This window comes from Cydia splendana, chromosome 9, assembly GCF_910591565.1.
Source record: "Cydia splendana chromosome 9, ilCydSple1.2, whole genome shotgun sequence".
Taxonomy (NCBI): Eukaryota; Metazoa; Arthropoda; class Insecta; order Lepidoptera; family Tortricidae; genus Cydia; species Cydia splendana.
The window spans coordinates 16,898,468-16,925,721 of NC_085968.1; the positions used below are offsets into that span (position 1 = coordinate 16,898,468).

The 27,254-nt window shown below is 37.3% G+C and overlaps 1 protein-coding gene across 12 annotated transcripts in view; it reads right to left on the bottom strand.

The window, feature by feature from the left end:
* Positions 1–27,254, bottom strand: part of LOC134793738 (protein still life, isoform SIF type 1) — a 158,296-nt gene that overhangs the window by 31,800 nt on the left and 99,242 nt on the right. For all 12 annotated transcript variants that reach the window (XM_063765398.1, XM_063765406.1, XM_063765397.1 and 9 more), the window contains 8 exons: positions 25,235–25,383; positions 17,725–18,004; positions 17,172–17,303; positions 13,664–13,846; positions 9,941–10,141; positions 8,086–8,310; positions 5,419–5,605; positions 3,771–3,885 (listed from right to left, as the gene is read on the bottom strand). In XM_063765398.1, coding sequence (XP_063621468.1) covers positions 3,771–3,885; positions 5,419–5,605; positions 8,086–8,310; positions 9,941–10,141; positions 13,664–13,846; positions 17,172–17,303; positions 17,725–18,004; positions 25,235–25,383 — 1,472 coding nt within the window. The remainder of the gene's footprint in view (positions 1–3,770; positions 3,886–5,418; positions 5,606–8,085; positions 8,311–9,940; positions 10,142–13,663; positions 13,847–17,171; positions 17,304–17,724; positions 18,005–25,234; positions 25,384–27,254) is intronic.

Below are 27,254 nucleotides of genomic sequence, written 5' to 3' on the forward strand. Positions count from 1 at the left end.
ACAGTATTCATAGACAAAATTAACTTTTAGTTTTAGTAAATATTTAATAGAATAAGTTAAAATAGAGTTAGGCTGTTGTTGCTGTCTGAATTTTTGTTTTAAAATAGTATGAAAGACGAGCTTAGACTATTTTTGAAGTGAAAACTTCTTTAGCGTCGCTGGGCACGTTTTAAGGTGGGGAAAAAATGATAAACTCGAGACAGCGTAACGCGTAACGCGATCATGTGACCGTAACGTTTAGATGGCCACTCATTTAGATGGCATTTAAAACAAAAAAGAAAAACTCAATGACATTTAATGAAAAAGGTTCTAATCTTGTACGGGTTGAAAATGTTGAAATACGAGGATCTCACAGTTACATCTTTATATCACTCAAATATAATTCAATAAAGCTACATCTTGATGAAATCGCTAATAAAAGTGAACTCTAGTACTGGTGAATAAAACTCAAAATATCATGACCAAATATATTTAGATGCGAGGTCTGCAAGGTAACTTTACAATTTCTATTTGAATTTTAAACAATTAACGCTACAAATTTGAATTTCGAATTTTAAACAAACTCACTGACCAGCAATTTCGGAACTAAAGTTTTTCAATAAAAAGGAGGATGGGTCAATTATACATAGTGCTGCAGACATTTTGGACTAGTCATTGAGTTTTCACTTCTGTCGGCACTCCCGGAGTGCAACCCGTTGTTTTTTTACCTAAGTCTCGAGACACGGCGAGCCTAAAATTAGGGCTTTGTGTTTACATTTAACATTTTAGTTTTTCCAATTTTTCACAATGGATAACCTCATTTCAGATTTATAGAGGCCGATTAAATTGTACAATTCGCATCCCTAATGGAAATTAGTATACGTTGAATATTTAAATTTTAAGTCTAGCTTCACTGAGTGTGTTACATTATCACTGGAATAATTACGCGTGTATTCAAAAGTCGGCTCTGATGGTTGAATGGTGAGATGGTTCTTTATGAAACATACTGCTGCTTTTATTTGTTTGGCAAAGCTAGTACAAAATAAAGTTTGTTAAAACCATACCAATATTTACTATACTCCGGAGCGTAGCTTTGAATACCGAACATCGAGTCGAGCTAGTATTTTATAAATCTCCTAAAACGTGAATATGAAAACCCCTGCCATAGATTGATTGACAGCAAGTTTAATTGAAAGTTTTTTGTTGTAATAAATCCCGAGTTGTTTATTTTTATCGTGTTAACAAAAAAAAACCGATAACCAAATTCGATTGCTAAAGTTGTGTTAAGTAGGTATAGATAGGAAACAACCCTGCTAGCGAAACAACGACGTAATTGGGTATCTATGTGTCGATTTAATTATGGCGCCGGTGTTGCGCTTCTCCGCACCGCATTGCACATCTCAGTGCGCCAGGTTTGCCAACAGCATGTGTCAAAACGACGTAAAGCTAAGTCCACAATAGCGCGCTTTCATGTTCATCTTGCGTCGCTGTTTCAATTCAGCTTGTGTTGATGTAGTAGTAGTAGTAAAACACTTTGTTGTACAAAAATCAAAACAAAACAGGAAAAATAACATTCGTCATTAGTACAAAGGCGAACTTATCCCTTTAAGGGATCTCTTCCAGTTAACCTTTGAGCAATGCTTTTGATGTTTGCGTTAAAACGTATTTAACAAATTGTTTACACATGTGTGAATTGACGATTTAGTACCACATCAATGCGGAATTGGTGTGCACTAGAGGCATTTGCATTTGTTAATCCAGTTTTAGTCTACGTGCTGTTGCATGCGTTATGCGTTATGGTGTTTTAGGCATACCTACATTCTACATTGGAAAACGTAAGCTAATCTGACTGGTGTGCACTTAGCTTAACGTTCGAAGCCGCATTCGGATATGAGCTCACCAGCATCGTTAACAAATGTAACATAATCCAATTGTACAGACAATTAACATAAATGAGACGTCTCGAATTTACCCCGTTATTATTCAACTCACTCGACGGTAAACTATTTATCACACTTTAACCATTGTGTTGTTCGGAAACGGTACTATAATTTATTAAGGTACTACGTCTTATTCCTTGTAATAAATAAAAATGGGGAGCTATTTGACATGTTAGACATATCGCTTCGATGTTGCTATGATAGAATAATAAATCTCATATCGTGATTTAATATAAATTCGGAAAGCAGAAGGAACATGAAATAAAACAAAACCAAAACACCGCTTAAATATAAATTACAAATGACAATAACAAAAATTCATGGTTATCATGCTACAGAATATTTAATATTTAGACAGTGAGTAAACTTAATGATTTACGGCACAGCCCACATTCAAAGACAAAAGGGCCGTCTGAAAACCGGAGCGGCTTTATGATATAGCGATAAGATAGAACTCACAACAATAACACCAAGTCGCAAGCGTTTGTTCCGAGACGACATTTGTTGGGAACCATTAGTTACGTCTGTAATTCAGGCGGCGAGTCTCAATTGCAGCTATTAAATCTACAAAACATTTCGCCTCGGCTGTGAGCTCATTCCTAGTGTAACTTGATCTAGAGATTTGAATTAAATAGGCGGAATCAAAGATAGCACTTATACTGGTTCGATTGAAGCGATGCGCGGCGAGTATTGCAAATAGCAGTTCAGGGCGCACAATGCCAGCGCCGTCGCGGCGCGAGGTGTCGCAAGTAAATACTACGCAGAAAGGACGATGTAAACCCTTTAAACGCTGCAAGCTATCGCTATCTTTGTCGTTCTAGTGCGTCAAAGCGGCGGAGTGCGCTGAAACATTGTCAAGTGCAACTACGCTTGCAAATGAAGGGTGCTGCCGGCAGCTTCCTTTTTATAAAAGACAGTTGCCTGTGTTGTTTTGTAAGCGGATAAACAACGGGTATTATTTCAAAGGGGCAAAGTTAAGAGCAAAGTAATAAATAGCTAATTATTATCGTCCGTTTACGATTTTCTAGACGACCGTTACGCCGCCATAGGAAAATATACTTATTTATCCGAAGGCTCATAAACCTTTAATGTCAAAAGTCTGTCAGGAACGTTAAGAACTTATACGGGTTTATTGCAGCTACTGCGAAACCCTTAAACGCAGCGATCGGCAGCGGGTGATTGTTTTATAACTGGTGCGGCGGAGGGCAGCGCAGCGCGAGGCAGGGCTGCAGGCTATGTAGGTCGCAGCGAGCGCTTCAGTAAACTTGTCGCGGCCGCGAAAGGTCAGGTGTATGGGGGCGGGAAACGCCGATGAACAGCCTTTCCACTCTGCCCCGACTCGCCCTGCCGCGCCACGCCACACTTTAACTTCCGCTTTATTATCCTCGCAACCAGCTTCCTATTCCTCCGGCGCAGTTTAAATATAAAACCTTTTCTCGCGCAATTCATATCTGAGGGGTTTCTTCCGAGTTGGGGAGGCAATTTTTGTCTATTTGTCCAGTACGAACTAAATGCAATTTGCATTTACCGTAGCCTAGAAGCATAAAAGGCAAATTATTTGGCACCAAGTCCGCAATGTCGAGAGAGTGAGATGAGCTTTTCATATTGGACTAAATTTAAAATGAAGCCGTTATGTAAACATGTTTACTGAGATTAAGTATAAAACTTTGCATTCTAAAAGCTAGAGCATTTCATTAGGCGACGCCAACTGTTTTCAATACGAAACGTGTTAAATGACGGTAGAACGTGATGCGTGTTTCTGATTAATGGACTGTAACTCGACAACTAACATCCAGCCGTGCGGAAATCGAAAAGTAAATGGTCTCGTATTTAGAGACACAGCAAACATACCTCATCATCATGACGAGCGAGAGTTCCTCTTGCAATACGCTCTCCAGGTACATCATATCTAGGTCAGATACGATCGCTCCGTTGATCACCATTATCTCGTCGCCTTTGATTATACCTGACACAACAACAGTTTTATAAACTGCACAGTTTATTTTTATCTTATCGAGGATGCGCATCTTTGGAATTGAAAATAGCCCGGGCGTTAGAAATAGAATTAGAACCTTATAAAGTTATTTTTATTTTGCTTTGGTTGAAACTATGGCAGGCTTGGTAGTTAAGATATAAAATAACTTTATGCAGTCTTTTTTATTAACTATATTTCTAACTTGTTTTACATAAGTTTAATTTTTTATCTCGTTTAAACCAGATCTATTATTCTGTAAGTTGATTCAAAAGTTTGTTCTCTCATAGGGCTTCATGTTGGATAAGTGCTAGCTAACATGATTGAGTCATGATAAAGTCTCCAAAAACAAACTGGGACAAAGTTCGCTAACATTTTTTGCGAACTTTGATAAAGTTGTGTAGATGTTGAAGCGTGTTACGAAACTAGTTTTTTGAAACCGCCTAAACATTGCCACGCGTTAATCTTGCCAACACTTTTGAAAATAACATACTAATATAATAATATCATAAGCTATTATGTATAATGTTATATTTTCTAAAAATCAGGTAGGTACGTAGGTAAAGGTAGTTCCTACGACAAAGCTAATAAAAACATTTAAGCAAGGTATCTCCCTAAAAGTTACCCTTTACAACCTATTGCCTTTACAAATAACGAATTTAACATATATAGAATTTAAAAGTAAATTTAAACGTTTCTTTCAATGTAACCCATTTGACTCAATCAATGAATTTACAGATAAAATTAAAAATAATGAATTTCTTATATAAAATAATTCTAAGCATACTTTTATTTACACTCTATGAAATTGACGTACATATTTGATCCTTTACTATGTTAATAATACATTTTGATTTATAAAATTGTATCTACCTATTAAGACATTGCATGATTAGTTTTAGCAATGACCTGTATTGGCTGTATTTGACTTGCTAGATGTAACGTTCTTTTGTTACTTGGCCAAATAAAGAAACTTAAACTAAAGAAAAAGAGTATTTAAATAAACACCGAAAATATTTACCATAAATGTTATAGACGGTAAATAGTCGACAAATTTACTCTAGAGAGTGGAGATTTATCGTTGCAAATATTGAAAGATGGATTACCTACGGTGAAACAGGGCAAGTTTGTCTTGCCACCATATTTTAACAAGTACAGAGTTTGTGTAAGCTTACTTGACCTTTCACACGGATGGCGGAAAATATATTGGTGAGAAAGAAATAAAATTCACTTTTAGTCATTATTTTTTTTAGTACCTACGATATAGGTAAAAATAGAATTTCGTACAAAACTTTAATGCCAATTTTCATTTTCATTGCAGAATCAACCACATCCAATTGAGGAAATTATTATATAACCTATTACCTATTTTCCAACAGTCATTTCCGTCTTCACCATCAGACAGGATGGATAATGATACATATAGCAATTGACTTATTTTTAAACTATTCAATTGGTTCAGGAAAACACAACATATACAGACAAAAGTCAGTAAAAAACTTGAAAAAGTATATAGTGAGTACTGACCGTTTTGCATGGCGACACTCTTGTCCTCGACACGGCTGACGTAGCAGCAGAGCTCGTCCTGTCGCTCGGCGTTCTCGATTAGCTCGGCCTCCACGCTGAAGCCCCACATCTGCTCTAGCGTGTTCCTTTGCAGTTCCACTTGGTACAGGATCTTGGCGCACACCTCTACTACCTCGTGTGTGTGCAACTAAATGAATAATAAATAAAGTTAATAATTCAGATTGCAGAGTGCCAGAAAAAATATAACTCTATACATAATTAAATACACACACAAACATATAAATGAAAAATAATAGCTCTTCCCCTGCATTTGAGTAAAGTAAGTAGCAGGAAGCACGTTTAACTGGACGTTTATTAATTTCGGTTTCGTTTTTTACTTTTATCTTTGCTTGGACTAGATTAAACATTGTCCTGATTTTGTAAATTAATTATTAGACGGCATTATGAAGAAAGCGTAATTTCTTAAATCCCTATAAATTAAATATTCAAAACAGTACAATCTTACATGAATTTAAACGTTCTCGGCGCGCGGTTCCCAAACCTATGCCATCATGCTTGAGTTGAGAAGATCTATTTGCTCTTTGTATACGAGTTTAATTTTCGTATTCTGCATTTAAAGCTACAAAATTAGTTTGCATTTACAGTGAAATACGACGAGTAAACGACAAATAAAAGGCCGGGGGCGATGTGATTCGACCCGAATGAGTCTGACTCGAGTATCTGCGAAGTAGGTACTAAATGGGCAGACTATAAAGATGGGACCCGTGACAGTCAGCGCCAGTGAAATGTGAATGCGGGATAAAGTCATGATTACACAGGAGATAAAGTGACGGCCGAGACGCATGGAGGTCAGAGGAAAATTGATGCCAGGGATTTTAGTCCGCTCGACACGAATAGGTGAAGTGTATTCGCTAGTGTGTACCTACTATTAAGACCCGGAGCTGTCAATAGAATATATATGACAAGTTTATACCCGTATTTGTAGCTTAGAGGGATGAAATATTCTCTCGTTTGTTTTTCACAAAAACTTAACGTACCTAATGCAAAAATAATATCAGTTATTTCGAAACTTTGGACCTAGGACCTTATTAAAAAAAATCCAACAATTATAATTTATAACCCATAACCATTAACCGGTACACTTATTTATAATACCTATATATTACTAGGTTCAATAAGTACCTATATCAAGGAGGCATTCATCTATTTTTTTACAACGAATATCCCACGCTGGAATTATGCCAAAGACCATCAATTCACTTTTTTTTAAGTTGGTTCAAAAATACACAGCACAATGTATTGGATCGTGTGATGTATTTCCCAGAGGATTGGCACGTCCCCAAACCTTCAGATGGAAATTTGAAACTCCCTTTAGAAAGTGTATTTTCGAAGAAACATTTTACCACACAGATATAGATGTATGTGAGTACCTATAGATTTTACATGTTTATTTGCGCTATAATTAGAGAATACACATTAGTACCCTGCTAAACCGACTCCTGTCGTACCTCAATCAAAGTGAACCCGTCGCAGTTGCTACCAACATTAGCATAAGGGGTCAAAAGAATTCCTTTATCCTTATTTTGTTTAAATAATTTCAATGTATCAGAGACCCTATCTGTGATTGATTATTCGTAGCCGTGCTTCTGTCCGAGCGCCTGTTTCGATGTACCTTGATTTATGGTGTGATTAATGGCCCTATTTATACCGACGGCTTTCCCATGTCCGCGAAAAAAATTAGAGCAACCCTGATCTACGCTACATTAACTCTGTTCTAAAATATGCGCTATAGGTATTTTCGCGGTTGACTATTTTAATACGAGTTTGGTGTAACTATCGGCCGTCCTCCCTTATAGAATGTGAATAAAATCAGAGAGTGAATGGATATATGGGCTGTCAGACCGTACTCAAACGAATCTCGGTCCCAAAACACTTTTATACATTTTTTGCACCCCTTAATAATTAAAAAAAAATCTCGCGTACTCCTACCCACGCCATACACCTACATAATTTAATTTGTTACGCGTAATCAAATAACAAGTCACAATGCCAAGTAATCTGTTCAAAGGGATTTTTAAGACAGAACGTTGAACGTTGTATTAGGTCGACACGGGCTGCAGCTGAATCATTAACATAATTACTCCCCTTGTTTTGAGAACAACAGGAATACGCTAGGGACAAAAGTTAATCTCTTCTTACGGTAGATCGTTACTTTGTTCAAGCGTTTCGAGCTACAATCGTACATTACCGTCTAACCTTGATGCCTGATTACTTTAGCGAAAATTGTACTCAATTGTTAAACATTTAATTATTAAATATGATACCTTTGTATTTAGACTTTGTACGTTTAATACATAAACATATATGCTAACTTCAATTCCAGATGCCAGCAATACCGTGTCGGCGTCAATTATTTTGGACGAATCGGGATAAAAAACGAGCTAGCCCCGTATCGTAACCCATCTTTTTACACAAAAAAAAACTAAGCCGTGAGCCCCTGACACATTGAGTTGTAACAAAAAAAAAGTTAAAAATCTGTTTTAAAACGAATCGTAGCAGAGAGCCGGGAAAAAGCAGCTCGAAAGCTTCCGGCGTTGCGATGTAAAATCCTAAATCCGTGCCCCTAGCAGTGTAAGATTTTCTACCTGAAATTATTCGGGTACTCACGTAAGTCTCAATGAGGTCGCTACGATGCGGCACGAAGTAATTGTGATCCTCCATGTCACGGCGTTTCTTCACTCTGACGAAGTGTTCGAGCGCGTTGAGCGAGCGTCGGGCGCAGGCGGCCGCCAGAAACTCCTCCACCGTCATGCCCTCGCGGACCCCCACTGTTGCGGTCGTGCCCTCTGGTAAGGACACCCTGACCGCAGCCTCGCCTTCGTCGCGTGACATCTGCCGTCAACGGGCGAGGTTGTACGTAGGTAAACATGCATAAATGATCTGAATATGACGTGGCAATTTTGACGTTTATTGGACCGACAGCGTTCACTCGTTATCGATAACGAGCGTGGCTGAAATGAAGCTTATAATGGCTAGTATTTTTCTTCGTCATTTTTTGTATATTGATATCTTTTAGTAAAGGGAGTAAAATAAAATCGCCAGTAATGCAATGGATACACTTTGTATGGACATACTATAATAACTGTACTATTTTTATTACTATTACCTACTCTTGCTTGACTAGGCAGGTATGCATAAAACAATAAACTCGGAGAACGTTGTGAAATATTAACAAACCGGCCAATTCACAGAAAACAGATTTTTCAGTTTGTGTAGCGTGCAAACCGTGCAATAGATAGACGGCAATTAGCAGCAAAAAAGGGGAAATCATTCTCGTGGAGGCCACGACCCCAATATTGAGAATAACGATGGAACGAAGACGAGTTTCGGGGTACTGCAATTTGTATTTCAAAATACAGCGCTTCATTCCCGAGATTAAATGTAAAAGTTTTTTCTTTTAAATTTTTGTACAAACAAATATGTATAGAAAAAATTTACTAATATAACAACAAGTGATTTACATGAATACCCATGATTACATAGTTACAGCAGCTTATAATTTACATAAAACTATGGCTTTTTGCACTCATAAGTTCATGGCTCAACCTTCCACCTTTCCATTTAGAACAAGATTAGGTGCAATTTGTTGTAGAAACAAGGGCGGTCTACCTAATGACAAGCAGTCAGGGCCAAGCGGCGGCGAGTAATAGTCCGTTGTCGTGACGGCGGGTATTAGGCGCCGTCGACTTACAACGCCCAACAGATTTTTTGGCCGGTCGGTATTTTCACGATTCCCCGCACAAAAATGCCCGGAACACTTGTATTTGCGTTCCTATTCTGCGTTGTTTTTTCAACCGTTTGTAGTGCCCGCGTAACGTAATTAGGAAGCGGCAGAGAGCAAAATTAACGAAGTTGTTTAATTTTTGGAGACAAATTCCACTTTGCTCTTTTATGTTTAGCAAACAAAAATATAACCTTATTTCCATTGAATAATGATTGCTACGTAACATTAGCGAAAATTAACAATTTCTACCTTTTTACGCTTCGTAGTATTATTTGCGTTTTTGTATTAAGGTTTAGTTAATTCACATAAACATATAAACATCAAATTGCGTTGAAACATTCGAATAAAAATAACTTACTAGATGATTTTTTGGAAATAGTGACAACCGTTTTGGACTAGGTACGACAAAATAATATATTTCGATAAAAAATTAAGATTTTTAAATACTAAATTAGGTACAAAAAATCTAAAGAAAGAGTGAGAAAACTATCGTGAAAGTATAAACAAACTGTGACCGGAATCGACCGGAAAACCGACCATAAACAAAACTTTCAATCGTATTCATTTATTGAAAAACTACACCCACAAAACGAAACTCATAATTATCCGAATGTCACAAAGACTGTGATCACATTTAGCCAATTGGTTGACTAGTAGATAATGCTTTGAGCGATCAAGCTCGCCATTTGTACTTGTGTAGTTCAATAAAGATTAATTTTAAATAAATAAATGACATACCTGCATAGACCGTCGGCTGGAGCCCGAGTTGGAGCGCGAGAGGTTCGGCGCCCTGCGCTTGGTGGCGCCGCGGCCGGCCAGCAGATTGTTCAGCAGCGACGGCGAGCGCGCGCAGATGAAGGCGTGGAACGAGGACACCGTGAACACGCCCAGCTTGTTCAGCGTGCTCTTTGTGCCGCGGGACACGTGTGTGAGCAGTGACTGTGGACAATGTCGACAATTAATCAACTTGTAACTATACCTCTTGCGTCGAATGATCCCTATGACAGCTCATTTTTATATGGAGTAACTAATACTGTACCGTAGAAAGAAAAAAAAAACCGGGCAAGTGCGAGTCGGACTCGCGCACGAAGGGTTCCGTACCATAATGCAAAAAAAAAAAACAAAAAAAAGCAAAAAAAAAACGGTCACCCATCCAAATACTGACCACTCCCGACGTTGCTTAACTTTGGTCAAAAATCACGTTTGTTGTATGGGAGCCCCATTTAAATCTTTATTTTATTCTGTTTTTAGTATTTGTTGTTATAGCGGCAACAGAAATACATCATCTGTGAAAATTTCAACTGTCTAGCTATCACGGTTCGTGAGATACAGCCTGGTGACAGACGGACGGACGGACGGACGGACGGACGGACGGACGGACGGACGGACGGACGGACAGCGAAGTCTTAGTAATAGGGTCCCGTTTTACTCTTTGGGTACGGAACCCTAAAAACTGACACATGTACAGTGATATTTGACCCCCTGCAGGGAGCAGATATCTCTGCAGCTTATTGTACGTATATATTGTATAATAGCTGTTTACGAGTACACTGTTGGTAAGACAGTTGACAAAATAAAAAAAACACTCACAATCAAGAACTCGCTCATCGCTAGTCGTTTCTCACTAAGCGACAATTATGGGACAGTTCACTTTACAATCGTACCCAGTGTGATATGTAAATCCAAAATAAAGACACGACACTATTATAAAACATTTAAACTAGAACGTTGAAAAGGTTAAATATTGTATCATGCTACTGACGGTATTCTGTCTTACAAAGTTTCTTGGAGCAATCTGTGTAGCGCAGGTGTAAGATAATGCTGTTAATTAATTAGTGACGTTAGCTAGTTAAGAGCCGTGGTAGCGCGGCGTAAACATCACCTTACATAGTTAAACACAAACTCGTGATACCTATAACTAGTTTGAAATTTGTTACCGAGAATCTTAGAGCATTTAGTAACTGGAGACGCCTTGGCTGTCATTTTCTGTACAAAACAGTCTGCCGATTTTTGCGGGGGATGGGCACGTCAAATGTACGGCTATATGTACATAACGTACAAATAGCCATGTCAGATAAACGTCAGTCCATATAAAAGTTTGCATAATTGTGCAAGGTTTTCGGCAGAGGGGTAAGCTCTTAAAGGCTACTCCGGTTATTAAATGCTCTAAGCCGAGAATAGAATAGGTTTGAGAATACAAACAGCAACAGTCAGGTCCACCAATGGTCAGTTAACAGTGTGGGCGATGATACAACACTTTCATTAAGCGTATCAAATTATTTGGCGTTATATTAGATGAACAAAAATCATTGTATTTTTGTAAATGGGTATATTTTTTTTATTACTCGTTGCTATGTAATGGTACCTACTTATCGGTCACTCTTTTATACCGTGGTTTTATAAGAATAAATTATTGGTAAACAGAAATAGATACGATACGGTAGAAATATTCGCTGGCCAAACCTAATTTGACACCGAAAGGAAAGTATTATGGCACTATATCGCTGGCCCAATATTACAGGATTCTATGTTACATTTTCAATATAGTTGAAATTCGACTTAATGTCACTATGACAATGTTCAAATTTTAGTTCGATAAAAGTGAAACAATATTACAGGGTTAGAACCCTGGGTCGAGTTGGTTGGGTCAGCGATATTATGTCGGGCGTCATTATCGTGAAAGAAAACGTCAAATGTGTCGTGACAAAGGTCGTCGTATAACAGTTTCCGTCGCCCCGCGCCCAGGAACTGTCGAATTTGACAGCAAACCTATTAAATTTGCCCCAAGCTGTCAACTTGAACAAATCACAGGTTTATTTGGTTCGCTGACATGGACTGGGCTGTCGCGTGAGATAAAACATTGCAGGTCACTATACAGGGTGACCTAAGCCATTGGACAAACCCTGAAATCCCACGTAGGGTTACTTCTCAGAAATGGTCTAACGGTAATATTTTTTTAATAGAACAAAAGATAAAAAAATAAATTATCAAACAAAAGTTATTTCCAATAATCGACAACAAAAAGAAACATACTGTATTAATCATTGACAGTGCTTTTGACAATTTGTTTGAGAATGTGCGGCAATGATGACATTTGTCAAAAGTCAGAATCTTAGTAATGTCATAAATAAAAAAGATAATCAAGACGGTCGAAGAAGGTTTCATACTATTTATTAGGTACTTCAGGAGCTACTAACACATACAGGTTGCTCCAAAGTAAAAAAATCGTAATTTGTTAATTTCTTCGTAACCGCTACACCGATTGTTATGATACTTTGTATAGGTACTGGTTCTAAATACCCTAATGCATATGTACATTTCGGCTTTGTCCAATGGCTAGGGAAACCCTGTATGATGGCTGCGTTGTTTCTATCCGGGAGGATAATATGTATTATTCACAGGTCAAATGACTGAAATATTTGTTACACAACTTTATGTAAAGAAGAAAATTATAAAAAAAACCGGACAAGTGCGAGTCGGACTCGCCCACCGAGGGTTCCGTACTTTTTAGTATTTGTTGTTATAACGGCAACAGAAATACATCATCTGTGAAAATTTCTACTGTCTAGCTATCACGGTTCATGAGACACAGCCTGGTGACAGACAGATAGACAGACAGACAGACGGACAGACAGACGTTAGTAAGAGAGTCTTAGTAATAGGGTCCCGTTTTTACCCTTTGGGTACGGAACCCTAAAAAGAAAACTTATTTTTATAATTCTGTAAAATGTCATCGTATAGCCTCTTGAACTTGATTTCTTTGATTGTACCTATTGTCTTAATTAAAATTAATGTGTTCCTTCCTTCCCTTCTGATAATTCAATGCTAGGTGAAAGTTAAAAACGTCAATTAAATCTAATAAATTACAGCGCATAAATGGCTTGCGAGTGCGCTGAACTGAGATTTAATATAATTTAAACTTTATTTAATCAAGCTTCGTGCCCCGCGCCTTGTCATTGTCAGAAAATGTTAAACATGATTACGTTCACGTTTTAATATGCTGCAAGAGTGCTCTTGTTGGCTTTAAATAGCTTTTATGTTGCTATGTGAACCAAAATGCCAGAAGGCTAATCAATACGTTGTAATTAGATTGCGCGGTGTTGTAATCGTATTGGATTTGCGTCCGATCCCGGTCCAATTACAATTACCAGGAATATACGTATTTTTACCCGTGTTTTGATTCGTAACCATGATTCTCGGAACTTGAGAGTAGATTGATTTTTTTTCCTTTTATGCATTATAAATATCTAAAAACGTAATTAAGTGACAGACTAAATAATATTCTCTCTTGTGTAAGGCCTACGTCCAGCATTCGGACGTGTATAGACTAGGTAGTTTATACCTGATAACGACGTCCAAAGTAAAACCCATCCAGTCCTAAGCTTTGAATATCAGAGGCATTAGATTGCTTATAGTTATTTTTTTAATTTTTAAATCAAAACGAAAATATAATTAATTTACCTTAGGGTTAGGTAGTTCGCCGCTCTGTAAGCTAGCCATGTAGCACCTCAGCCGGAACTGTTCGCAATGCAACCTTTCCAGGTTTTCCTCCCACTGCAGCATCTGCACCGCCAGCTGCGCCCGCGTCTCGGGGTCCGACACCACGGACTGTTGCAGGTCCGCCATGTGTTTCAGTTTGTGGTCCTAATGAAAAAACGATTAATTTTAACCTGAGTGACGGTGCTTAAAACTTAAAATATCAACCATAACTTTTTTAACCTTTTAACCGCCATAGAATTTTTCGTCGAGCGTATATACTCGTGTCGCCGGCGGTACGAAGTTACACGAAGTTTTGTCTTATTTATCCAGACCGCGACGAAATGAGCCTGATTTTGTATGTCTTATATATCAGTCTACGGCGGTTAAAAGATTAATAAGCTTATGTAGCTTCACCATCTATGCTACATTACAAAACATCGATTAAAGTTAACTCAGAAATTCTGAGTTTATTTAGAAATATAAATTTCAAAAAGTTCCGTTTACCTTTTCAATTTATAATTACTATTGAATAACTAATTTAAACAACAGAGATTTAAGTTTCAAATAGTTTAACAAGTGAAATATTGTATTAAACTGTTATAGAACCAGCGAGCGAATATAGATTAAATTTCTTTCAAATTAACCTTATTTTCAATCAAGAACCTAAACTGTGTGACGGGTTTAATAGCTGTTGTACAAAGGGCAAATTGAATTCGTTCCATGAATAGTTTCAACGTTAAACAAAACTTTAAATCGTTGTACATTTTCGTCAGTAAAATTATTTTATTTCTATTTTATCTCAAGCAACTTTTACGCTTCTGCGGTTCGCAACAATAATTGTTGAAATGGAATAATATATTTATTGAAACTGTGTTTAAACATCGAATTACAAAGTAAAACAGCCGGCACGTAATACGGTCAGCAGCAGATAGTCCCCGTTCAGATTTAATTACCGCAGATTTATCTTCCTGGCTCCAATTTCACCACGGTGACAGGTGCAACAATTGTAAAACATCACTGTTGCTGACGTCACAGGCATCCATGGGCTACGGTTGCCGCTTACCATCGGGCGGGCCGTATTCCTGTTTGCCACCATCATTGTTTTATTAAAAAAAACTTTATTATATCGGAAAAAAACAGATATTTCTCTTGCTAAGTTTATGACAATTGTCACAAGAAACCCTACAATTGTCACGATATTCCGACATATAACTCATTACCTGTCAAGAATTACCTACAATTCTTCTAAATCTTGACAATTGTCAGAAACTTCGCAAAAGAAATATCTGTTTTTTTCCGATATAATAAAGTTTTTTTTAATAAAACAATGATGGTGGCAAACAGGAATACGGCCCGCCCGATGGTAAGTGGTAACCGTAGCCAATCGATGCCTGTGACGTCAGCAACAGTGATTTTACAATTGTCGCACCTGTCACCGTGGTGAAATTGGGGCCTGTTCGTTGCCACGCAAGATACAAATCTACAATTCCGCTTTCAGATAAATCTTTTAGCCCCCAGATTTATTTGTTTGCGTGTTATATAATAATTCTCGGCTAACGTTCCGTACTTTCCGTCTGAAATGGGGCGGATGTAAAGCAGATAAGGTCTGCCAAAATTATGCATATTTTTTTGAATGGCTTTGCATTGATATAATAGCTACCAAATGGAAACCATTATTAAAATTTACGTTATGAATACATTTTTAAAGCATGAACAGTATAAAGCATAATATCACTTTGCTTTTGCAGATATTGGCTATATATAAATTATATGTATAGTTTGCCTATACAAAATAAAGCAAGTGTCCCAGTGATTTATCTAAATCAGTTTTTTTTGTATATTTGTATCTAGCTTTACTAAAATGTTGAAGCTGTAATGTATTTTGAATAGTACGGGGTCCTCGTGGACTCGCGGCCGAGAGTGGCGGTATGAATATTAATAGGCGCGCGCCACCTGCCTGGATAACTATCGTGGTGATAAAATAGATCGCCCTCCCCGCCCGTGTTAGCTAGCACGTGTGCCAACCATAATTACGTTATTTTGAACTTTCCTATCTAGGTAGGTACACGGAAAATGGCGACTGCAACCGTACGTAAAATTAGCAAAAGCTGCAACAGTAATCCGGTTAAAAGACTCTTATAGGTTTTAAAGCTAGTCACATCCGTACTTTACTTCTGTGGACATTGCATTAACCCCGAATACATTTTGATACTAAACTCGGTGGCAAAGGTAAAATTAACGGTTACAAATCGATTTATGTTGGACCCGCTACTGTCGCTCTAAGTTCAGTCAACTATAAACATAGCGGCTACAAATTAGAGCCTATATTCGCATGGCGGTAAATATGTAGTGGTGGGAGGCTGCCACAAAGGCTTTGACGCGTGTTGCGGTCGGCCAGTGCGGGTCGGAAATGGTGCGATTTCCAGCGCACCGGGACTCCACGCTGCGCGACGTCGAACCTCTAGGCACAAGTTTCCAGTTTCCTACCCGCATGTCATGGCTAATATGAAACTTGAACATTGATAATACGTAGGTGGTAGGTACCTATTCGTTCCTCAGGTTGCAGAAGTATAATATAATATGATCAAATCATGTCTTGTTTCTAAAAAAAAAACACATTAAAAATGATAAAATAAAATATAATCCCTTTTATATGCGCTAGCAACTGATACTCGTACATATATTTGAAGTCGGTGGCTATAAATCGAATGGTGCAAAACAGTACAAGTACATAACATAAGCTATTATTTACTAAGAATATATTATCTTTTTATACATGAAAACCTGACATACATTATCTACTGAATTGAGGAAGAAGTGCAAATATAAATGTCCAAAATTGTTATTCTCTGTTTCTATGTAAGTATATTTATTTGTAAAGACGAAATGCGACAATTAATAATGTAATAAAATGTACACGACGTCAATACAACGACGCTGTCACGTCACGGCTTTAAAAAAGCAATGAACATATTCAGGAAGCGCTGAGCGAAGGCAATATATTTATCTCCGTAAATAGAGAAGCTTTTCGTCTCGCCCGGTTGTATACTTGACGGTTTACAATGAACAATGAGCAAAGGATTGAGTTCAAAATTAGACTCTCGCTCCATTGTAATAAAGCCGAACGTCGGCATATAAGAGATCAGTTTACAGGGGTAGTAAGAGATCTGTACTAGTCAAACAATGGCTATGTTAGTTCAGGCCGAGCGATGAGCAGCCGGGGTAGAATAGTGCATTAGGTATTTCAGTTAACCCCGGTTTTATTTGTACTGGGCAAAACCGCACGGCTCTCGAGTCGGAGCCAAAGCTAGCCCGGCATCTTAGGAAGGTGGCGACCACGTCGATATTTAATTTCCCTGCGGACCGCCGAACAGGAAAACCAACACGATCTTTACCTAAGCACACCCGCTTAATTGCCAACTTGGTATAAATGTACATACTTATTATTATTATTTTAGACATGACTTTAATTACAATTTGTTTTCCTTACCGATTCGATGGCTTTCTCGAGACGATATATTTCTTCTTGAAGCAGATGGAGGGTGCCGGTCTTGCCGCGATGCCTAGCGAAGGCTGCTGCGCAGGCACTGTGTATGCTGTTCACCCAATTTTCCAACTCCACCTTGAACAAATATGCGTATAGGCATTGCAACTCTTGATATCAATATTTAAATTAAAGCTTATTTATTAATTATATTCGTTCTTATTCGGAATTATGTTCTTATTTGGTCGTAAAATGTACATGATTATAATGCGACCAGGGCCCTATATCAAAAAACTTACAATAATATTTACAACATTGTAGATTTAACAAATGTATGTACCAGAAAACATAATAAGCGACAAATTTTTATTGTTTATTTTGAACAAATATGTAAATTGTAGGAATAAATCTACATTTCATTTGATATAGATAGGTAAATACCACGTTTTGTGTTACGCGTTGTTAAGTGTGAATTAGCACAACGTAACACGTCGACTTGCACAATTGTAAAGTTTTTTGTGATAGGGCCCAGGAATTTTATTATTAATATCACACTCACTTGGCAAGGTGCTTGGAATAAATACGCATCGCCGAACGCGGTGCTCAGGCAGAATATATAATCACGCTTCGGATGTTCGGGGATGGGCTGCATAATGGCTCCGTCAACAATGATCAGGTGTTTGGGCGCCGCCTCGACGGAGCGGCCCTCCCGCGAGTCGCACGGGTAGAACAGGAGCGTGGTGCCTTTTAGGCATACCCAATAGCCCTTCCAACCTCGTTTTCGGGCTAATTCGATCTGATGTTTCTTGCGTAGCAGCCACTTCTTCACACTCAGGAAACTGTGGTCAAACAAATCTGAGTTATAATATGAAACTATCAGGCGTATAGGCCCCGTGCATGAACTATAGGGGGCAGCATAGGAACCGTCAGATTTTTGGCGCGAGGCGTAAATGTGTCGTTTATGCTTCCGATGTAGTCATGTAGCCCACAAAATGGCAGAACCTACTATGCACAAGGAAATGTACCGACGAGAACGATGGATGGTAGCACTTGTTTTGGCAATATACTTGTGCACATATGTTTCCGATTCAGGCCACTAGATGGCAGACCCTCCAACGCGCACGGTCCCTATTGTGATTTAAATAAAAAAAAATATGATTAGATATGGATCCGATCTGTCAGTGTCAAAAGTGATATTTCTTCAGCCAAAAACGTCACTTTTGACACTGACAGATCAGATCCATAACTGATCCAGATCTAATTCATAACCTGTTATTAAAATCAGTATGTATTTTTTGCATTAACAAAGCTAGCCAGGTATTCATCATTTAGTGCACACACAGCTGAATAGATTCATCTAATTTTGCTATTCTTACTCAATGAAAAGCATGCATATTTGTGGACTGAACAATTAATTTATTTGCCTCGTTAACTAAATAATAAGTAACACTATTTATTTGCTAATTCGTTTTGCAAAACACGCATTTGTTCCATTAAGTTAACTATATTGTCTATTTGTTGATTATCGTTTTTCTTCCAGCAAGGTTTACAATATTGTTTAAGTCGAATCAAAAGCTTGTATCGGTATAGCTTTGCCTTGTCGAGTAAATCCATGGCTCCAATAACAGCGCTTGCCGAAGTTGCTTGATGGTTTATTTAGAAATCGTGTGAACTCTCAAAGCTATTGGTCACATTTTTTTGAGACTGCGATTCCAGTTATCGCCGGTTTTGCCCTTTTTTCGCATGCATGTTCATTCATTCTTTTAAATTTTTGGCTTTAGTCCAGTGGGACTGTTGGTAAATAAGTTTGCTAAACATGACATTCTTGTAGTAAAACGTCAAACATCATTATATGAAACTTAATCTTCTTATTTGCTAATAATAAATACATACAACCTACACACAACCGCATTCAGAACCTCCTTCATTTATGAATTTTTAGGTCAGTTAAAAAGAGAAAAAAAAAAGATAGAATCATACTTCTCGCGATTTTTTGTTATAATATGAGTAATTTACTTATTTAAATTGATTTCTTACGGCGATATAGCTATTACTGTTATATAATATCGAAAGGTGAAGGTCGAAGGGGTCATAATACTCGAAATTTTTTGGAAGGAAATAAATTAATTAATTGTTTCTAAGTACATTCTCGGAAATTAATACAACACTCATCCATCCATTCCAACCATTGAATTTGCCTCACGGTTACTCGACAGTAAGGATCATAATCCCCCCAAAGTTGGGTTTTATAATATTACGGTATCATCCTTATCACTACAAACAGCATCCACGTGTAACTAAAGGATTTATTGAGTCTTTTTTAAGCGCAACTCAAAAGGAAACGAGCCTCCGGATAAATACTCTGCCAACGATTTTGTAGGTTTTATCTGTACATAAAATTCGTACTAGTAGCAGTATAGAAAGTGCGTTATTGTATGTTGTACCTAACACCTAACCCATGAATTTTACATAGAGACAATGCATTTTGAATTAAAAGAAATACTCAAGTCTCCACAAAACACTCGGGTCTCTAACAAGATGAAAAGATTCCAGATTCGGCATAATTATACGAGTCTGAAAAATACATTGGAATCTTATAGCAGAGGACTCAATTCACTCCAGTCTTAATCAACACTAACTACGCAACAGTGTGAATGTAATAGGTATGTTACTTGTAACATTTAATTTGTCTACATTATAATGCCATTTAGGGTTCTTGCTAATTTCGAAATTCTATAGCGTAAGATTGAACAATCAATTTAGCTAGGACCCTAAATGGCGCAACAATCGCGGAGCGTGATGGTACAATGTCGCAATAGGGTATTTGACTGTATTTAAAATAAATTATTTTATACCATGCATGAAATAAAGCACCAGAAGATTAATAGAGAAATGTAGACAGTTGTTATTTTTAGACACAATTTCTGTTTTAAAACCCGTATAAAACTATAAAGAGTAGGTTATTTGATTGTGACGTCACATGCCAGTGTTTCATATAAATTCCATAGTAGCAAAATCTTTTTGACAGTTCGAAAAAAGAAACTGATTTGAATAGTAGTCACATACCCTATTAACGTAAATCGGTGTTTTGCCAGTCTATTCTCTATTACCGATGACTTTATTACGAGTGTCCTTTGCCTATAATTAACGGCACAGTCAAAACGGCGCAAGATAATACACACAATCAAGGTAGGCTCCCGCTCACGTAGCCATATAAGCACTTCGCCACTTATAACCATTAGGGGGGACATTAATCATTGCTAGGAATAAAGGTACGGCTAAATTAAGTGATTTATGAAGTGCTTTACTTGCGCTTCCCGATAATGCTGACGTTCTCTAATTTTCTATAGAGATGATTTATCGAACGCCTATGCAGCGTGTTTGATTTGATTTCGATAGCTTTAACCCTTAAAATAAAGTTATATTCGCCGATGTATTCATTACATTAACCCCTTCCAACAAAATGGAAAAGCTGGTTTATAAGTCAGAATTGGGAAGTTAATGATAAAATAACTACTCTCAAAATTTTGAACTGAAAAGAATACACGGGATTCAGGCGTTAAGGGTAATAGTATTTATTCTAATGTTACATAATCTACCTGTAGCGTCAAACACTATTTTTTACACGAATGCCCAAACAAGGAGTGTGTTGTTTCGTCGATTTTAGAGTTGGCATCTGGGTCAAACAGATCACTGTGTTATGTCTTTCCTGTAGACATACACAAGAGTTAAGGGCTATAAAGGTTAATTTTCTTATTTAACTCTTATCCACGTGAAAAGGTCCTCCTTTTATTTAAAGAATTATGATAAAATCATTGCTTACATGCCCACAAGCTGTTAACTATTGCCCACAGGAGAGAAAAATGTACTGTTCGCGATAACACACTAGTTTTCTCTAAAGTGGCCAAATATAAGTATCGCAACACACCAGACACCAGTGTTGGCCGAAAGTTAATGCGAATTGAAAATGTTGGCCAATAGCCATTATAAATTGAACCTTAAACCGTAATAGTCCGTTACGGTTTAAGGTTCAATTTATAATGGTTAATGGCCAACATTTTCAATTCGCATTAACTTTCGGCCAACACTGCAACACACAGTGTTTCTGGTTATCACTCTGATAGCACACTAATATTCTAATTTACATTCATAAAGTTAAGTAACTAACATTATCTAAAAATATTTTTAGCTTTTACTTTGCTTTAAAACTGCAGTTGTGTTTTTGTTAATAATAGCTTTGTCCGAGTAGGAAAATCAATTAGCACATACCCCATGGTCCGTACCTATTCATCTATTGGGCATAACATAGTCTATCTTATTTCTCATGACTTTTAACTACCTGTATGAAAAAAAACAGGCCAAGTGCGAGTCGGACTCGCGTTCCAAGGGTTCCGTACATTACCAAATTTTTAACAATGTATTTTTATATGTGAAACGCAAGTGGATTGGCTTTAAAAAACCCGTAGCGGTCGGATCAAAAACTAAGTAATTAGTCCGACTCACGCTTGACTGCATATTTCTAATAGGTTTTCCTGTCATCTATAGGTAAAGAACTATTTTGTGTATTTTTTCAAAATTTTAGACCCAGTAGTTTCTGAGATAAAGGGGGGGGGGGGGGGGGGGGAATGGAAATTTTTTGGCTATTTTCTTAAATAACTTCGAACCTATGTATTTTAAAATTATAAAAAAAACATGTCCATCTTTGGGTCACTAATTTACATATGTGTACCAAATTTCAACTTAATTGGTCCAGTAGTTTCCGAGAAAATACGCTGTGACAGACGGACAGACAGACAGACGCACGAGTGATCCTATAAGGGTTCCGTTTTTTCCTTTCGAGGTACGGAACCCTAAAAACACAATTTTTTCAGTACTCTGTATATTCGAGATGACCTTTTTAAAAATCTATTTGCATTATAAAATTATAGTTCACTTTCATTTTTCTCATATGGCAGGTGGCCAGCAATGACCAAGTTTTTCGTCGGCGAGTGCTTTGTCTTTAAAAAAAGTATTCGCCAGTAGTGTGATTAGAAAGAGATCAGCGTTTAATAAATGTAACTCTTTCATTCACACAAGATCTTCATCTAAACGCCATTTCTTTTGTGAAAAAATATATTTCGTCGGTCTTTACTGGCTTTATCGCCGTTGGTCGGGCAGCTGCCTAACGGATTGAGTGATTAATGACTAACAATGTTTTATTAGCGCGAAATTCTATTAGGTTCTGAAAGACGTTATAAGTATACCTAGAGGCGTATTCTGGTGGTAATAACAGGTTGTGAATTTGATCTGGAATTGTTATGACATTTATTCAACTAGAAACGTCACTTGTGACTCTGAGAGATCATATGGTTGACTTAATATCGAATAGCACACAATGCTATTCGATATTAAGTGCTTTTGGAGTGCCCCAAGGGTATATTTAAACCTTAGCGCACTAAGAAAATAATGTTTTGCGAAGAATATTCATTGCTTTAAAACTATCAACAAATCTACTACTATAATATCTAGAGAATGTCACGAATAGTTTTAAACTGATCGATATATTAAAATAAAAGCAAAAACGTAATAGAACTGAAGAACTATTCAAATAATAACAAATTGATTTATTTGTTTTATTGTTTATCACTTTTAAAATTAATCACTTTGCAATACTTGTGTGCTACCATTGCCTCGTTCATGTTATGAATGAATGAAAATATTTATTTTCAGGCAACTATTGGCCCATAGATAGATAGTTATGTATGTGTATGTTAATATCGAAATAGGTATAAGTAGTTATAAGTTATAACCCACTCCCACAGACATGTCTTCCAGACTCTCTTTTCTCACTATGCCAAAGAGAAGCATCAGATACAAAATAGTAGTAAAGGTAACTTCAAATATGTGTTAACCGAAGTATACGCGACGTTCGCTTCGTATTGTTCCCGTATAAGGAAGTTGTTTGCGAATTTCCGTCGAAGAGGCTCTCGTCTTACGCCTTCAGTTTTTGCAGCGTTTGAAAGGGTCACGGCTAAGATTTCCCTCCGGTCATTTGGGATTCATGGGAGTGGATTGTAGCCGCAAGGAACATAAAGAACGGCTAAGGCTCCGACAGAAACTCGTCAGCGACGTACGACACTGCCTTTATTCCTTGCTGTCTCTTCTCAGTTACATTTTATTTTTAAATCTGCACAGGCAGGCATTTATATTACACATTTTGTTTTTCTTCATCCAGGCATAAACGTGCGATGGCGTCGTGTACGTTGAATGGATATTTAATTCTCAGCGGGAACTCCGACTAACCTCTATTCCGAGAATTAAAGTAAGTTATAAAGTAAAATGTACACAGGCTGTTAAAAAATTTCAGCTGTTTCTATATATAACGTTTGATAGTTTTATACGTTTGATGTATCCTTGAAATGTTGTAAGGGCATTCATTGGGATAAAGGTGTACTTATATGTTAGGTGCGGGGCGGCCATTTCGACTGCGGGATAAGTTCAAATAATCGAAATATCTTCCATGATTTACATTATTAACTAGAGTCACACACAGCACATCTTTTTCGCTATCTGGACATATATGGCACTTTAGTTAATAATGAATTTAACATGGAAGATATTTCGATTAGTTGAAATTTTCCCGCAGTCGATATTGCCCCCCTGCACCTTTTACCTAGAGTCAAATACTCCTTTATTAATCATTACTAATATTTTTTTGTAAAATTGTCTGATATATCGTTTTATTTTTTATTTCCTTACTTTTATGTACATTTGGAATTCTGAATAAGTCTTCTAACATAAATAAACAGTTCCCACACAACGTCGTTAATATGTGTGCTTAAACAAGTAAAGTACGTATTATCCCCAGTGAAGTTATATTACATTTTCAACTTTCCGGGTTATGTGACGAGATTTGCCATAAGAAGACGTTATGGAGATGAAAAAATAAACAAGGACACGGCGACGCAAAATAAAAAAAGTGATTCTAGCCCCTGTCGGCAAAGTAACTTATTCGTTTATACATGTTCTATCTTGTTAAAGTTTGTGAATATAGTATATCTTTATTAACTAACGTATAAAGGTCAAAAGATAATCTGTACGTCTACCACCAGTTTTGACATTGACATAACGCTCACGTCTACGTAATTTACTTTCTGTACATCTCGCTTGCACTAATATGCGAGTACGAGCGAGATGCATAGAAAGTAAGTTACGTAGACGTGAGCGTATATGTCAATGTCAAAACTGATGGTAGACGTACTTGTACCTTAAAATCAAGTAACTTTAGTCCACAACTTACAACTATGGTTCAAATTCAAGTTCCAGTAAAATATGTATAAGTAAAAATGTCGCGTAAATCATGATACTTTCAAGAGAAAAAAGAGCATAATAAATATAAGGCATGAGCTGCGTGCCTATTATACTGAAGACCCAATTTATCTTCATACCAGGATATTTTTGTGCCACGCGCTACGGCGCGGCGTAGCAAATGCAGGTGTGTCTACAATAACGACTTAACGACCCGCTAGGCAAGTTCTCTGTTCGTAGGCGAATGAATTACCTTGATCTATAATATTTATTTATCATCTTTATAAATAGTGATTCTAAGTTCGAACTGGTTAAGCTAAGTCAAGCATAGTGGGACATCATTTTTCTGGAAATATTCACGCCATTGGGGTTCCTTGAGCTTAAATTGTGACACGTAACCTTAAGGTTTATCGACAAATACTGTTAGGCCCACCTGCACCATCCCACTAACCCGGGGTTAAGCAGTTAAACCGTTAACCCAGTGTCAAATTGTACTGGTAACCATGGTAACTCCAGGTTTAACCGGATTATTTCCATATAACTTTGACCCATGTTCTTTCACTGATATGTGTTAAAATTGTTAAATATCAAACGGTGTCAACGCCATCTAGCCGAGTATAAGCCAAAGGTGTGGCGCCATATATTCGAGAATGACTTTTTCTTGATATCCGGGGCACGTTTTTTCCTTAGACTTTATTTATCTCATACGTAGTCACATCTTTGGTGAGATGGTACAAGTGGCGCTTAGGCATTTAGAAGAATTAGATAATAATGCAACTTACCCAGCTTTTCTAACAGCACCGGTGCAGTTGAAAGAGGCCGCCGCAGCGCCAGTCTGCTTGCCCTTGTACGGTGAGTTCATCGCGCTCTCGCCGGGGTCCTCTTCGTCAGACACCGCCGTCGTCAGTGACATACGATCGTCGTCCGATATCTGGTGGCAAATATAATGACTTGTACTATTGTTCAATAGGATAGTGTTATGCTCACAGTTATGCTACACACTAACTTTACTACTTAAACTTAATCGGAAGTCGGAACCTTGCCCGAAAGAGCGATTTCTCCTACAATACAAGTTATTCTTAACTTAAAAGGAGGATTCAACACATACCTACACGGTGAATGTATGATTACTAATTAATTTAAAATACTTTTTTTGTTATTGGATTAAGTATTTAAAAGTAAGAGGCAAACTAGTTACGATGTTACAATATAATATAATATAATTACTTCCATAAGCATAATTTTGTAGAACAGAGCAGATAGATTTTTGATACCATTTCAAAAACTTATCCATTTGCTACATAAAAAGTGTTTACTAAAAGGTGTATTTTCTCAAGTTTTATTTACTCAACGTTAGGGAATGCAAATCGGTTATTTTTTGTATGGAAATAACCGCGGTTTCGGTTAATAACCGATTATTTCCATACAAAAAATAACCGAAAATAACCGATTTGCATTCCCTACTCAACGTTTGCCGTGAAACACCATAATTTATCTGTAAAAAACTAGCTTATTGGAAAAACTACTCTCAGTTTCGTTAAAACTTTACAGAACGGCACTGGACTGTCCATTAAAAACTAGGAACTACTGACCCACATGGTAGGCGTGTTGCGTTTTTTTTATCGCAAAGAAACTTTACAAAATGAGGACGCTGCGACCGCTCACAGTGGCATCAATAAGCCAGGCAGAGTCAACACTATTTCTAATAATAGTGAGGCTGAATTGGCTAAGTGAACTAAGTGAAGTACAGCCTGATTTGAACTTTAAGATACGTCAAAAATGTGCTAAAGATACGACATGGATCGGATAAGTCAGTGTCATAACTGACGTTTCTAAAAAAACGTATATGGATCATATCTTTAGAACATTTTTGACGTATCTTAAAGTTCGAATCAGACCGGTAGCGTGGAAAACTAGTCGATAAATATTTCGTTTCTAAAATCGTTGGCAATCATTGGGTTCATCCGCACGGTCGAGCTCTCCGCTCAGTTAGCCTCGCTTTGGACCCGAGCAAATATTTCTTCAATTGTTTACAATGACCTATGGGCAGAACTGGACCCGTGTCGATGTCGGCCCAATCACGCTTTGAGCGCGTTCCGTTCGCGAGCATATTTGATCAAGCGGAGAATGGAGCGCAGACTGGACATCAGCCAATATATGACAATGTAAGTTGCTATTTATATCATACGCTAATAGTAATATTTTATTTTCATAATGGAAGAAAGCTTCTTTTCATTCTTTTCATTTTCCTGAATCTAGTCTTACAAGTGTAGTTATTTAAGTTGACTCAACACCGATCCAAACGTTGTTTATTTGGTTTACCTGGCCGTAAAAAAATGTGAATTAATCTGTTAAATCGGTTTACATTTATATTTAAAAGCTCGCATCGAGTTCGGTAAGCAATGATTTGACATCTAAACGGTTTTATTGAAGATGTTATTACACTTTGAAAGCTTACTCATTCTAGTGTAAGTTGTGCGTTTTGAACAGCCGTCTGAAGATGAGAGCCTCCGGCGAATGTGTTACTTGAACCGTACCTCAATTTATTTGTTGTACATCAGTGGAAAAGAAGTCCTTAAATTGTGCTCACTACAATACCAATCGAGCCGTAGTAAGTATTTGAAGGTTTTATTTTGCTGTCATTACATTTTTAAGGAAGGGTACAGTTTTAAAGACAAATATTATACATATATAGTGCTTTTATACAATTTAATTAAATTTTTTACTCAATTTTTTGATTCGTGGAACCGTCATTTTTTATTATTTCAGTCACTATTTCTGTTGTATTTTTGTATCAAGGAA